The sequence below is a fragment of the Diorhabda sublineata genome, chromosome 3 (assembly GCF_026230105.1).
Source record: "Diorhabda sublineata isolate icDioSubl1.1 chromosome 3, icDioSubl1.1, whole genome shotgun sequence".
Lineage (NCBI taxonomy): Eukaryota > Metazoa > Arthropoda > Insecta > Coleoptera > Chrysomelidae > Diorhabda > Diorhabda sublineata.
Genome location: NC_079476.1, coordinates 26,169,657 through 26,183,759, shown reverse-complemented (window position 1 = coordinate 26,183,759; position 14,103 = coordinate 26,169,657). Strand labels below are relative to the sequence as shown.

At 27.4% G+C, this 14,103-nt stretch overlaps 3 protein-coding genes across 6 annotated transcripts; 1 reads left to right on the top strand and 2 right to left on the bottom strand.

The window, feature by feature from the left end:
• Positions 1-69: 69 nt before the first annotated feature.
• On the top strand, positions 70-12,333 carry LOC130441436 (uncharacterized). Of its 2 annotated transcripts, none has more exons than XM_056775124.1 (6): positions 70-180; positions 9,818-10,142; positions 10,198-10,538; positions 10,603-10,787; positions 11,237-11,476; positions 12,221-12,333. In XM_056775124.1, the coding sequence occupies exons 2-6, from the start codon at positions 9,931-9,933 to the stop codon at positions 12,302-12,304; spliced, it is 1,062 nt and encodes a 353-aa protein (XP_056631102.1). In that variant the 5' UTR covers positions 70-180; positions 9,818-9,930; the 3' UTR covers positions 12,305-12,333. The 2 variants fall into 2 exon arrangements, with proteins under 2 accessions (XP_056631102.1, XP_056631103.1); XM_056775125.1 differs by lacking the exon at positions 70-180 and adding an exon at positions 8,294-8,357 and having other exon boundaries at positions 12,221-12,324.
• Positions 364-2,699, bottom strand: LOC130441437 (uncharacterized). Its single transcript, XM_056775126.1, has 3 exons — positions 2,181-2,699; positions 1,604-2,127; positions 364-471 (listed from the first exon to the last, which is right to left on the bottom strand). The coding sequence occupies exons 1-3, from the start codon at positions 2,587-2,589 to the stop codon at positions 385-387; spliced, it is 1,020 nt and encodes a 339-aa protein (XP_056631104.1). The 5' UTR covers positions 2,590-2,699; the 3' UTR covers positions 364-384.
• Positions 3,234-6,676, bottom strand: LOC130441439 (uncharacterized). Of its 3 annotated transcripts, none has more exons than XR_008909614.1 (3): positions 6,613-6,676; positions 3,669-3,915; positions 3,234-3,531 (listed from the first exon to the last, which is right to left on the bottom strand). XR_008909614.1 is itself a non-coding variant. In XM_056775129.1 (3 exons), exons 1-3 carry the CDS (start codon positions 3,975-3,977, stop codon positions 3,301-3,303), a joined length of 480 nt encoding a protein of 159 aa, XP_056631107.1. In that variant the 5' UTR covers positions 3,978-4,064; the 3' UTR covers positions 3,234-3,300. The 3 variants fall into 3 exon arrangements, 1 of the variants encoding a protein (XP_056631107.1); XR_008909613.1 differs by lacking the exon at positions 6,613-6,676 and adding an exon at positions 4,525-4,686; XM_056775129.1 differs by lacking the exon at positions 6,613-6,676 and having other exon boundaries at positions 3,234-3,426; positions 3,487-3,531; positions 3,669-4,064.
• Positions 12,334-14,103: the final 1,770 nt, after the last annotated feature.

The following is a 14,103-nucleotide window of genomic DNA, read 5'->3' as shown; positions in this document are numbered from 1 at the left end:
AGACGGTTAAAAATATGTTATGAAGTTATGAATGATTCTACTATGTTTAGAACGTGTATATATCAAAAAATAATTCGATAATATAATACATAATTGTTCTTGTGACATTGCGATGTTGCCGCTTATCTGCTTAAGAATATAAGATTGTCTGGAGGAGTACATCGCTTTAAGATTGATAAGGTATGTGTATCTAAGTTTTTTTGACTATTTTTCCATCAATTATTCATTAATGAAGCAAGTCTTATACAATATTTTGTATTTTTCACCTTAAATTTTATTGATTGTTTTATTTACTTTTCTTTTGAATTAATAATTTATATTAAAGATGTTCAACATTTTATAAGGAAAAATAAAACACAAAAAGTCCTTAAATCATTTTTATTATCAAATAGTGAATTTTCCTGATAACTTTCTGAGTTTAATATACAAATTTATGGCATCTTGTGGATTAATTACCAAATAATTTTTTACCTAAAAATAATCAGTCAGTCAGTTCAGGAATCGATCGCATGCGTTGGAGTGAAATCTTTGACAAGCTATTAACTTTGTTTAAAACTAGAATCGCTTCTAAATCAGTTCGTAACCAATTTAGGAATGTTTGATTTTGATCCATTGTTTTTTACTACACTTTAATATACGTATTTGAGTATTAAATATTTTAAATTGAGAAAAAAATTAATTTCAATTAATATTTAGAACTAAGCGAATCATCAAGTACAATTGTCTAAATGCGCTTGCATCTAAGTACAGCTTCGTAATTAGATCCCTTAACAAAGCTATGGTTTATATAAATAAATTTCAAATGATACTAAATAGATAATTTTTGTTTTTTTTAAAAAAATTTTTTATAAGTTGGGTATTCAAACACGTTTTATTGATCATTATATTTGCTTACAATAACCTTACAAATATTATACCGCCATTTTGTTCTACGTCATGTATCCATAAGAGATTATCAAATTTTTTGTGTAGTAGTATTATTTCTTATAATATCACCTCAACAATAATAATGACTAGTTAGACAAATGTGTTTACACTAAAGAACAATAGTAAAATATGATATCAGTTTGCTTATCGAACCTCTCACTCCGATTCTGCATTTAGATTTTAGAGTGTAATGAGTGTTGTCTAAATTAAACGACAATTATTTTATAAAAAAAAATGTAGATAAACTAACGTATATGAATATTGTAATATTTCGATTAATATCTTGAGATAATAATCACTCAAATATTAAATAATTTCCATATCGACTTTGAATTATTTAATTAAAAACACCCGCCATATTGATATTACCTATCATTTGACTTCACAGAATCATAGAACTCATACATCATTCAATTTTTTAGTATATAGAGTGTTGTCTAATCGTCGTAGGAATAGAGATAGTTTAGTTTTTACGAATATTTCCAATAATTCATATACAGAGTGTCTAAACACTTTTACTTTATATCAAAAAGTAATAATTGTACCACAAAATCGAATATTTCTATAAAAAAAACGTAATATTTTGAATAATTAACTTATATTTTGTCTTACAAACTATTAGGGGATATTTTACTAAAAAAAAACAAAAGTGTCATGATTAAAAAAAGGTACTTACCTCATCTAGTGCAGTTGACCTTTCACCTTCATTGTCCTTATGTAGAGTTTTTATAAAATACTTTTTTAACAATTCTAAATTGACAAAATCGCTTTTTAACCTTAAAGTATCTTTCCTGTTGTAAGTAATCTCAATCTTACTGAACCAAGCACGAATTTGAACAACGAAATCTTTTTTATTATCATTTTGTATGTCAGCGAATAATTCGATATCTAAACTATGATATGCGTTTTGTAAAATCATTTCTATGAATTTTCTCTCATTTAAATCACTAAATTTTAACTCATAAGATAAAAACGGTATTTCTTTCAACTGTTTTGAATCAAATTCTTTGTTATAAAGTTGATTTAACCGTAAAATATTGTCAATTTGAGGAAACTTGAGTTTTTGTTTAAATTTATGAAAATGGTACGAAATATCAATGTCTATATGATCTAGTTTCACGCAAATCCATTCGTTTGTAATGTTTATCAAATCAACATCCACGCTACATTCAATCACATTATCAGGTACCAGTAATATTTCTAAAAATAACTAAAATATAGTAAAAATAACTTTTTTTGTATCAAAAACTTACCACAAACTGTAGTTTTTTTCAATTTTACACATTTACAGATACGAAAATTGCCATTTTGTACCGATATATTAATAAACCAGTCTTCTTTACGTAATTTTTTAAAAAATTCTTCTGAAATATAAATTTCCACAAAATAAAACTTACGATGTTTTTCTACTGATAACTGATTGACACTTTCTCTTATTTCTTCGGAATATAGTGTTAATAATTCAATAACATCACTAAATATTCTGACTTTAACTAAAGATAGTTTTTCTATTGACTTCGTTCTAATTAATTTGTGTATAAGTATACTGTCGTTTTCTTTTTCAAGTTCTTTAGCGAGTTGTTTATTTTTTTCGTATTCTTGATTAATTTCATTAATTATATTTTCATATTTATTTAGTACATCTGAAGAAATGAAATCCATTACAGTTCAAACACAACACAGTTATTAATAAGGTTATGATATGTAAACTTGAACTTATCCCGAATCGATTTTTTTATAAAAATCGATTATAAATCATACATTCTTATTTTCATTTGAATTTTAATTATAAAACGGCAATAATACTACTTTTGCATCATTTTTCTAGTTATTAGTAATCGATCGCATATTTTTTATACTTTTAAAACACTTAATATTATTTTCAATAATTTTTAAAAGAATCGATTCTTTTATAACCATTAAATACAGTCAAAAATTATGTCAAATCGTTTTAGACGCTGTCCTTTTAACAGCTCAGCCACTCTTTCGATAAAATTGTAACTGAATTATCTAACAGTTATGCAACCAAAATTACATTGGTATTATTGCCTACTTCACATTATTAAGTACAGGCTCGGACTTATCTTTTGTGTATATTAAAACAAATTATTTCTTCAGAAAATTTTTTTTTTTTAAATTTTCATTACATTAATTAAACTGCTACACTGTTCTTGATCAATTAATTCATTTTCTTTAAGTTTATATATCGTTTCTAAAGTTACTTTTTGAATATTTTGAAGTTGGTCGCACAAATTCACCTGAATTTCATATTTTTTTTGAAGTTCATGTAATCGAAGCGTCACCTCAGACCTAAAACAATCAATTTTGTCCTTACAAATTCAAATTATAATGTATTCCCCTAAAAAACGAATCTCACTTTTGAAATTCCAATCCAATAAGTTGTTGTTGATATTGGGCTATATCTTGCCTTAGAGAAAATATTAAATTTTGATTTTCTTGGCAATCTTTTTTGAGTTTTTCATTTTCGGCTGCTATAACCTAACAAGATATTAAAAAAAATATAGAAAAAAAATAATTTTTCGTGGTATTTAATCCTACTTTGATCTCGTCTTGATAGGCGACATTGTCTTCCAAATATACAACCTAAAAGTGTAAAAAAATTTCGAAATTTGACATTTCCAATCACATTAATGATAGATTTTGTGTTTCCAATATTTTTTTTTTCAAAATATTGAAATACACTGTCAATTTAGTACGAATCGATCCAATTAACATCTTACTTTCTCAGTTGGAATCCTCTCAAGTTGTTCTTTAACTTGTTCTAATTTTTTTTCAATTTCTAATCTTGCTTCTTTCTCTTGCACGTTTTTCTTCACGCTTTCTATAAACTTGGACGATATTTCTTTATGTATGTCAGATAAAGCTGCATATGATGTTTTTTCCTGCTCAAGTTTTTCAGTTAATTCAATGACATTCAATTTTATAGTTGAAAAATGATCGATTTTCTCTTGGAAACGTATATTTTCTCTAAAAACGTTAGTTGTGGAGTTATTTACGAAAATTACAGAATATTTTTCACATATTTTCATTTTTTTTAAATTTATTTTTGTTTTCGTTCATAATGACACCACAGATTAATAATAATAATAATGCCGCATAGCAAAAATGTTCTTGAGATCCTCTTGTTGGGCTAGATCAGTTTCCATAATCCATCTCTAAACTTTCTAAGTCCTACTCTGCTTAGATCAACTTCCATCTCTTTTAACCATTTTGTCCTAGGCCTGCCCTGTCTTTCTGTACCATCAAGATCTTGTCACACCGGTCCTGCACCCAGAATTGGCAGGGTTTTAAAATTTTTATAGTTTCGCTAACCATTGATAAAAGTTATATAATGGAAAATTTAGAAATAAAAGATTATCTTAACATATTATTTATTCAATAAAATAACAACAATCTATCAAATAGAATTGAATTATCTAATTCCATTGCTTAAAAAGCTTAGAAACAATAATTTACACAATTCCAAAACTTGCAGTAATTGAATAAAATGATATTCTGATATTAAAACTGATTTCCACTGATATTGGTGATTATAATGTGTCATTTAGTCAGATAAAAATCAATTTACGAACTTACCTCGACGTTTTTAGGAAGAAAAAGCATTTAAATATCGTTACATGTGTTCTTACAAGTGATTATAAATCAGTATTAAATAATTTTTAATCAACACAATCACTATAAATCACAAAAAAATTAAATTAACAAAACAAATTAATAAATGCATATAGACGAACCAAAACAATGGCTGACAATTGACAATTAAAATAAGTTATTTAATGGCGGGATTTTTAAAATCTGACATTTTCTCGATGTTCCAGCGCCACCGGTGGGAATAAGTATAACACGAATTGAACTTTCTTCTTCTATTCCGTATTAGTGCGTTATTAGTACAGGTCCGTACTAGTTTAGTTAAATTAAAATAGTATGTTATTTTGATAAATAATTTTAAAGTGAAACTTACGATTTGATTTTTTCTAAATCATTCTGTAAACGTATTAATTGTTCTTTTTTGTCTATAACTTCCTATTTAAAAAATATTTAATTATTAATTTGTCAAAGGAAATATTTATTTTTAACCTTTATCAACTGCTCGTTTTTAATATCGCTTCGCAGCAACATTTCTTTTTTCTCGTCTAATTCGGTTTTTAATAATTCTTCTTTTTCGGTTGTGTTTTTTAAATTTTTTTCCAAATCTTAAAAAAATCGTCTGTTGTTTAATACAAATTTTCATTTTAATAATTTATTTTGACTAACCGGATAAAATTTTTTCGCAAAATTCATTCGATTTTTGTAATTCTTGTGATAAATTATCTTTATCCGTTGTAAGATTCGCTATAACATGTCCGCTTTTAATAATCGCCTCTTCCAACAATTTCTTTTCAGTTAAACATGAGTTTAACGTATCTTTGAGTTCCTAGGGGATCGAAAATAAATTATATCCAAACATTAGAAGGAAAAAATTCATGTAAAATACTTTTTCGTTACTTCTAGAGGAATTTAGATCATCGAATAATTTTTGAGTGTTGTTTTTTAAATAATTAATACTGTCTTCCATATCAGTTTTTTCTTTTCTCAGCTAGAATAAAATAATCAAACATCTAAAGGTTACAAGCGTGATGTATTTTCAATATAAAATCACCTCGAAAATCAACTTTTCCAACTGCTTAACATTTTCTACGTAAGTTCCGGTTTCTAACCTCAATTTATCTTGCAATTTACAAATCTTCAAATCATCCTCCTCACGTCTTTTTAACAAAGTAATCAATTTATATTCATTTTCTTCTTTTATCGATAATAAATAATCAATTTTCTTAGCGTAATCATCGACTAATTTTTTCATTGAATCAAGCTACAAAGTAGAACTGAAATTTTATTTGGGTAGATCCGACCCTGGTCTATTCTAGACCACTAAGTGTAAAGGTGCGAATAAACCGCACGAAACCGGAAACTTACAAAATGTCCATTATTTAGTTTCTATTTTAATAATAATATTTCGGCTTTATCCTTGAAATAATTATTATTTGAAGTTATGTTTTTTAAATGTCTAATCTAATTCAATCGATATCTCAATTATACAATCATCTAAAGCTATACAACACAGGCCAAATACTATTAAAGTTGAGGCCAAACAAACAACATAAAAAGAAGGAATGAATATCGATACTACAATATACATAAATTCTACTTAATAGAAAAAAAGTTATTTAAAATAAACAAACGTATTTCGATTATTTAATAACCCAATTTTTAAAAATTTAAAAGTATCGAAAGCTGTAAACAAAACATGAAGTTACACAGTTAAACATGACTTTACATTGCTTAACATTGTTGCCACGTTATAATTTTTTTCCAGTTTTATACTCATAATAATAATTTATGTAATCAATATTCAGTTTTGCTATTTTATACTGAGTGTTTTGAATTTGAATTTCCATAAATATATTCGATACAGTTAAAAAATAATTTATTTTAGCTAAAAAATAATTATACCTCTTTTATTGTGATTTCCCTTTCTTTAATCAACGAATTTCTCTGTTTAGTTACTAATTTCATATCCTTAAGTAACTCTTTAAAAGCAATTCTCTCTTTTCTCTGAACTTTCTCAAATTTTTCGAGCTAAAACGTAACCTCAACCTATTTATAATCTAGCCTAACCTCACTTACCTGATTACTTGTACATCGAACTATATCTTGCTTGGCCTCGTCTAATTCTTCATTTTTCTTAACGACATTTGACAGTTGATTGTCAAGTTTGTCTTTTATCTGAGACAATTCGGAAAGTTCGAAACACAACGACACTTTTTCTTTCGTATTTTTCAATTGAATGTCGTTTAAATGTTCGATGGTATTACGGAGGGTCAAAATAGTTTTATCTTTTTCTTCTATTTCCGTTTTCAATTTTTTACCGAGTCCTTTGTTATATTCAGCCACAATCTAACAACGAAACTACTTTATAACCTATAAGTTATGCAGCGACATCTATTACTTACGGCTAACTTATTGGCCTCGTCGCTGACGTCTGATATAGTGTCTTCTAGTTTTTGAAGACGGGTTATTTCATTTTTCATGTGCTCAAATATCACTTTCAGTAACGATCTTTCCTCTAAATAAATTTTTCTTTCGTTCTGCAACGCTAAAAGTTTATTTAGAAACAAAAATCTTATTCGGAGCACGAAGAATGACTTACAAATGACAGTTTGACGTTCTGTGTCGAGTTTTTCTAACAAAATTTTATTATCAGTTGAAAGACGAGCTATTTGCTGTTGATATTCTTGTAGTAGCGATTCCTGTTGTTTCAACAAATTTTGTTTATCGATCAAAATCTAAAATATCATAATCTATTTCGTAATCTGACGATTCTTGAATAATGTGACTCGAAATATGACAACCCTGTATGTTACGAATGTTCTAACCTGATTAAATTGTTCCGTAGTAAAAATATCTCTGTACGAAAAATTTTCTTTGTGTGAAAATCTATTTTCCATATCGATATTTTTCATTTCGTCTAACTGTTTTTTCAAAATAACATTTTCAGATGATAAGTTGTTTATGTAAGTTATGGTTTGATTGTACAAACTTTGACTCTGAAAATATGAATTGATGATAACTGCGCCATCTAACCAATAACGAACAGACTTAAACTAATTGAGACGCCATTTTTAGTCCGCTTTTGTTGCAAGAAGTTTATTTTAATGGATGAATCACCTTGTTTTGCATTTCTTCGTAATACTGAATCTGCCTAAGCAAACAATTTTTTTCCATTTCAAAACCAAATTTCAATCTTTCATATTTATCAGTACCAAGTTTAAAATCAGTTTCTAATTCCGATAAAATGTGATCACCGTTGTCGATTTTTTTTTCATCGGTATTATCAAATTTGCTCGTTACAAATTTTGAATTTACCTCCATGTTACTTTTTCTGTAATAAAAATAATAATTTAAAAGTTAATAAATATCTTAATCCAACTATTGTAAATGCAGTGAAAAATGTAGTTTTCTTTATTATATTTTTAGAGTTAAGTGACTTAAGACTATTATGCGATTAATAGATGTCACTGGCGTATAATTGTTTGTGGGGATAGATATATACCTATTTCCTTTTAGTATTCTCTCGTTTTAGTTAAAGAAAATGCTGAAAGTTGAACCTATGTCGCAATTAATGATGGACACAATTTAAGATCAAAATTTGTTTAGTGAACTTGTAATAACACCGTTTTGAGTGATAATTTACGTAAAGCCCTGACGTGACGTGATATAATTTAGTGTTTTTTACGCCATATTTGTTAGTGAGTCATTTACTACAAAAACATGTTATTTCGGTATGTGTTGTGAGTGTATTGCATCTATTTCCATTAGCGATATCCACTTCAATTGGGATGTAATAGAAAAAACAAGAATTTGATCTGTACGTAAGTCGTTAACCGTATGTATGATATTGTTTCCCGCCAACATTGTTTGACATTCCGGAGAGTTTCAATGCTGGTTGCCTATATTACTCCTTCTTGTTTTACATTTCGCTATTGAGAAAGATGTATGAAGTGTTAGGACAGGGTCGGAACTTATACGAATTCAAAATTTTAATAACATCTGGGAAATTGTAAAATCGATGGGTTTCACTGGTGATACCTCGATCAATGCAAAATATTTGAATTTTTTTTTGTTTTTTATGTGTAATAATCATTGTAAATTGTTGTGGTAAGTGTTTGGTCATGTAAAATCGAAAATTTTTTATTTTTTATTTGATTTGGTTAATTTTTCCGGTTCGTTTAAGATAAAAAAAAATCCAAGCTTCAAAAACAAAATTTCTACAGTTTTTTGGCCATTACAAAATCGAAAAACAATAAATTTCTTAATTTGTTTCCAGAACTTTACATGAAAAATTTTTCCGTAGAATTTCGTCTTTTTTCAGGAAGTACACACAAAAACTAACAATTTGAAGAGAAAAAAAAACACATCAACATAATAATTTAAGCAATTTATACAGATTATTATAAATATAATATTTCCGTTATTTTTTTTATTTATAGGAAATTGGAAAATCAAACTTTTCAATACATTATTTCCATTTTCTTAATTTTTTATGAAAATTAAGTTTAAAAATAAAAATTTCAACACTTTTTTTGGTGAAAAAAATATATCATATTAATGAATTATTTATTTTTTAATAATTATTATTTACTGATTGAATCATTGTGAAATTAACAGTAGAAGAAAGATAACGTCAAGATCGTGAATTCTAACCTAACCTAAAAAATTTTAATTTCTGCACTGATATTTACTAACCATCATATAAAAAAATCAATCAAAGCGACACAAGCACGTGTTGAGCATATTAAACAAAAATTAGCGTTGAATTTATCAGCCAAATATATTGAAAGTTACAGAGTTCTGTACATTTTCACGTAAACTCAAAATATTTTATTACGAAACAATTTACTTTTCAGTAAAATGTGTAGTCGCAGTACTGATCCGATTCTGCACTTTCTCTTACTAAAGCTAGAGGATATTAGAAAGAGATAGGTATATCCTAGCACCACAGATGTTGTCGGTATAAATGAAAATCATAAAATTATCGATGGATATGACAAGAAATAATTATTTTATAGAAGTGTTCAACGAAAATCAATTTTTGAACTTACTTACATATTTTTTTCTTTACTATTAAGTTTGTTTCTAAGACAAACGACATCTTGCGTTAAATTTTTGATACATAAATGTCCGATGTCTATAATATAATATAAATTTTCTTCCTCACTACTCTACAAAAGTAATGTAGATGAAAATAACCAAAAATCTAGTGAAAACTGAAATAATTCAAATCTTTGTTAATGGAAATTATTAATTATCACGTATAGGAAATTATTTTCAGGTTATGGATATAGTAGATTCCTACTACAGTGTAGTTTAGCTCGATCAATAAATCAAATATGAACGACGTTTAAAGGTGAACGTCTGTAAAATAATTTTTTTTGTATTTTTGTTATGCATTCAAGTAGAGATGGCGAAGAAACAGTTTTCGGTTCAGAATCGTTTCGCGTGCATTCGATTTCCAATAACAACAGATTTTATTCCACGGCAGTCACAACCGTTATCGAAGATACTTTATCACAATTAATTATTTTAAAGAACCTGAATAACAGGAATACAACATATTTTGATAACTATGTCATCGAATACAAAACAGTTGGTGAGAGGTAATTGAAAAAATAAAATAACGAGGTAAGTAATTAACCGAAAAGGTATTTATAGATTTTCAACTGCAGAAAACCTCGCAGACGTCCGTCTACCGAGCGTAGACACTAATTACGATAAATTGGCCAATGATATAAATTGTTTAGTAAACGTTTTTCGAGAAACTTCGCAAGAACTTACTATATACGAAACGTATTCAACTTTACGACGATATGTAACGGCGCTAATTGCCATGGAAAAAGACAACAAGAAATTAATTGATAGCCAGATAAAAAATAAAAACGAGATTAAAAAATTAAAGGAATTAACTAGTCGAGAACGAGATACGAGATTGAACGAAATTCACGAAATTTGGGAACAGATACAAGATATGAAATTGAAAATCGATAGTAAAATAAGTAAGATGATATCGGAAATATTTCGGTAACGTATAAATTTTTTTTTATTTAAATAAAATTGTAGTTTTCGGCCGGTACGAAATCGCCTTTTACCAAAAATGGGAGAAAACAAGAGGTGAACAAAACAATATGGTTTGTAAAGAATATGAAGCTTTTCATATGAATACCATAAACGAAATGAGAGAAAAAATTGATCTAGAAATGAAATGTCATTTGAAATTTAACACGTATATTGAAGAAAGCAGAAATGTAAGAAATATTTTACACAAAATTCACTTTTCCTAAATCAACATATTATTTATAAACTCTGGCAACGTTGTTCAAATATACGTTTTATGACTAATCTCATCTGCGCACTTAAATGTGCAGATAACGAACACAGACTATACAATAGATAGAGAAAGCAGTACACAATTTTAAGATCAAAATATTTTCAAATAAAATCATGAAAATTGAATATATTTGTGTTTAAGAGCTTTTATATGCTTAAAGTAGTGAGTAATATCATATTTTCCTATATAGAAATACACTATTTCATAACTTTATTCACAATTAATTTTAATTCCATATCGGAAGTGTAAAGAATCCGTGACAGATTGTACGATCAACACTTTAAATGTTTCAATCTTGATGAGATTTACGATTTTTATTATTATTCCTGTTTTTCAATATTGTAAACTATTTTTTCAAATCTAAAGGATATGATTGATCAAATAAATTATTGGGTAAAATATTATGACGACGAAACTGAACGAAGGGAATCGGAAATGATCAAAATGAAAGCATCACTTGAATCTCTGACTAAAGAACACGAAGAAGTTATGGCTGAATATGAAAAAAGGCAAGAGGAAATGGCCAAGTGGAAGGAATATAAGAAGTTGAGATCTATAAAGAAAAAACGCGCGAAAATTGAAAGATGGGCGTCGATGGTTATACAGGTAAACAATAAAATGTGTTTTTATAATATAATAAGCGTGGATTTTTGCATATTTGTCGTTTTTATTCTGAGTTTTAAAGATTTATTGTTGAAAATGTTGAGTTTTTTGCGGGAGGGGAGATAAATTGAAAAAATACTTTAAAAAATCTGTTTTTCGTATAAATATCTCAAAATTATTACGAGAGGAGGTAAAATATTCTATAAAATTCTTCTTGTTTACTTGATGTAGTATAAATAGTTCAAATTTATAGAATATAGCGGAAAAATTTGAAAAAAAATAGAAAAATGCGAATTTTTTTATTATTTTTTTTTTGTTTTCAATAATATTTAATCAAGTGTAAGCTTAAATAAATGAATTTTATTAAATTACAAACACGTAAATTTAAAAAAAAATTGAGAAAATTAAATTTTTGTTAAAATATGAATCTGGAAAAAATCAAATTTTGCTCAAAACAAAAACCAACCATAGAAATTATATGATTAAAAACAAAATAAAACACAATTTTCAATTTTTACAAATTCCAATTGTTTATTGGAAATATCTCGATTTCTATTAAAAATACGTCAAAAATGATTAGAAATCATTTTGTAGCAAATTTTTTTCTCTACAAATGTTACCTAAAACTTTTTTTCATATCTTTTCGCGTTTTTGAAATATCTCAAAAAAAAAATATTTTTTTGATGGTTTTTAATTATTTTCGAATCCCCCACCCCGTACCATAAGTATGAAATGTATTTTTTCCAGGCTTGGTGGCGAGGTATGATGGTTAGAAAGCGATTAGGGCCGTACAAAAAAAGAAAGGGAATGGGTAAAAAACAAAATAAATAATCATATTTTTATAAATATACGTAAATAAATATAAATATAATAAATGCATTTTTATTTTTTCGAAAATAACGTGTCGATTAAAAAAATATTTAAAATTCTCAACCATTTAAATTAAATTGATAGAAAAATATTTTACGATTTGATTTACCTTAAACTTTTCCCAGTCGAATTCAAACGGAAAACCGTTCAGTTGATTCCTCATCGACTCCACTTCTTTTTTAAATATATCACATGAGTTTTTGATTTCCAACATAATTTTTTCTTTAGATTTGAAATTTTTCAATTCCAAATCGTAATCACTTTTCGTCCTTTGAAAAACCGCTAAAAATTATCCAACTAACACAATAAATTTTTATCCGAAATAACGAATTTCACCTTCCAAATCCCGTAATTGTCCCGAAACCTTCGACAATTGATCTCCTAAACTTTCATTTTGTTTCCTAGAATCCATCAGCTGGTTCTCGAATTGCTTACAGACGTTCTCCATTTTGTTTATCAACTCTATGTTATGTTTCATAACCTCCTTGATTTCTTGCTCACATCCTTTTTCGTTCGAATCGTTTTTCTCGACGAAATTTTGGAATTTATTAAGAAGTTTTTCGTAAGTTACGTAGAGACCTTCATATTCGACAAGTAATTGTCTATTTTGTTTTATTACCGATTCCAAAGCGTCTTGTAAAGTATTCTGTTGCCCCTTTTCAATTTCTAGTTGTTTAGACCACATCTCCGTAGATAGATGGCGGGTCAGTCTCTCTGTTTCTCTGTGTAAACTAGAATGAGCACTAAGAGTATCAACTAAAAATAAATCGAAGAAAATTTCCGGCTAGAAATATCAAATTACATAATTTCCCACTCACTTAATTCTTTTTGTAAGGTTATATCGTTAACGTATCGTTTTAAAACGTCTAATAAATATTTTTCGCTTTGTTCTAATCGAGACGTTAAATTTTGGAGGGAAACCACTCCTTCGATTAATGAAGCGGACAGGACCGGCTTCTTAAGTTTTCTAAAACATCACCAAATATAGAATAATATATGAATTTAAAAAAAGCAATTCGTTATATAAGGTATTTGAAGGGTACAAAAGGGATGAAAAACAAATTTCCAGCTACCATAATAAATGAATCCCCTCTTTTGGTTAAAATACTCCTAAATTTTTTAAGAAATTTGTTATTTGTATAGATAATTGGAGCATATTCTAAATTGGGTCTTTTAAGGGTTGATTTTGTGCATTAAAGGGTTGAAAAACAGAAATTTCCAACTATTATATCAATACAGGCCTCGGATTGATCTATTTTGTGTAGAAATATTTTCCTTATTAGGGATAATCAAAACAATTTCGAAATTCAAAATAATAAAATTAAAACTGGAAGAGAGGGAGAGATAGAGAATGGTATATCGATGTGCTTTTTCCTTCTATCAAGTCCACTTAAACTCCCTCTATCTTTTATATTAACTCAATGGAGAAAAAAGATAAACATGATAGAATTATAAAGACAGAAAAAGTGAGCAATCAAAATCACTTACATAAACGATACAGGGAATTCTAAATGACTTTTTCTATCAGTTATCTTTTCTTTATTTGCGTTTTGCGCGTCATCCCCAATACTGTACAAATTTTGTTTTCTAATATCGGTTGAACTGTGCTTCACTAAAAATTTACTGAAGAACTTACTCTTTGTTTTATTCATGGAATCAAATGAGGGCTGAAATTTGTAATAAAAAGCGTAAAAAATTATGTAGATATAATGTACAATACTCGGAGACGGTCCTGATAGTTTTGACGACCGATTTCAAAC

Coding starts and splice junctions, on each gene's coding strand:
- LOC130441436 (XM_056775124.1), top strand. CDS start 9,931: ATGCATTCAAGTAGAGATGGCGAAGAAACAGTTTTCGGTTCAGAATCG. Junction 10,143..10,197: donor TACAAAACAGTTGGTGAGAG/GTAATTGAAAAA, acceptor AGGTATTTATAG/ATTTTCAACTGCAGAAAACC. Junction 10,788..11,236: donor ATATTGAAGAAAGCAGAAAT/GTAAGAAATATT, acceptor TCAAATCTAAAG/GATATGATTGATCAAATAAA.
- LOC130441437 (XM_056775126.1), bottom strand. CDS start 2,589: ATGGATTTCATTTCTTCAGATGTACTAAATAAATATGAAAATATAATT. Junction 2,128..2,180: donor GAAAAAAACTACAGTTTGTG/GTAAGTTTTTGA, acceptor AGTTATTTTTAG/AAATATTACTGGTACCTGAT. Junction 472..1,603: donor GGTCAACTGCACTAGATGAG/GTAAGTACCTTT, acceptor GATTATTTTTAG/GTAAAAAATTATTTGGTAAT.
- LOC130441439 (XM_056775129.1), bottom strand. CDS start 3,977: ATGAAAATATGTGAAAAATATTCTGTAATTTTCGTAAATAACTCCACA. Junction 3,532..3,668: donor AGAGGATTCCAACTGAGAAA/GTAAGATGTTAA, acceptor TTACACTTTTAG/GTTGTATATTTGGAAGACAA. Junction 3,427..3,486: donor CCTATCAAGACGAGATCAAA/GTAGGATTAAAT, acceptor ATATCTTGTTAG/GTTATAGCAGCCGAAAATGA.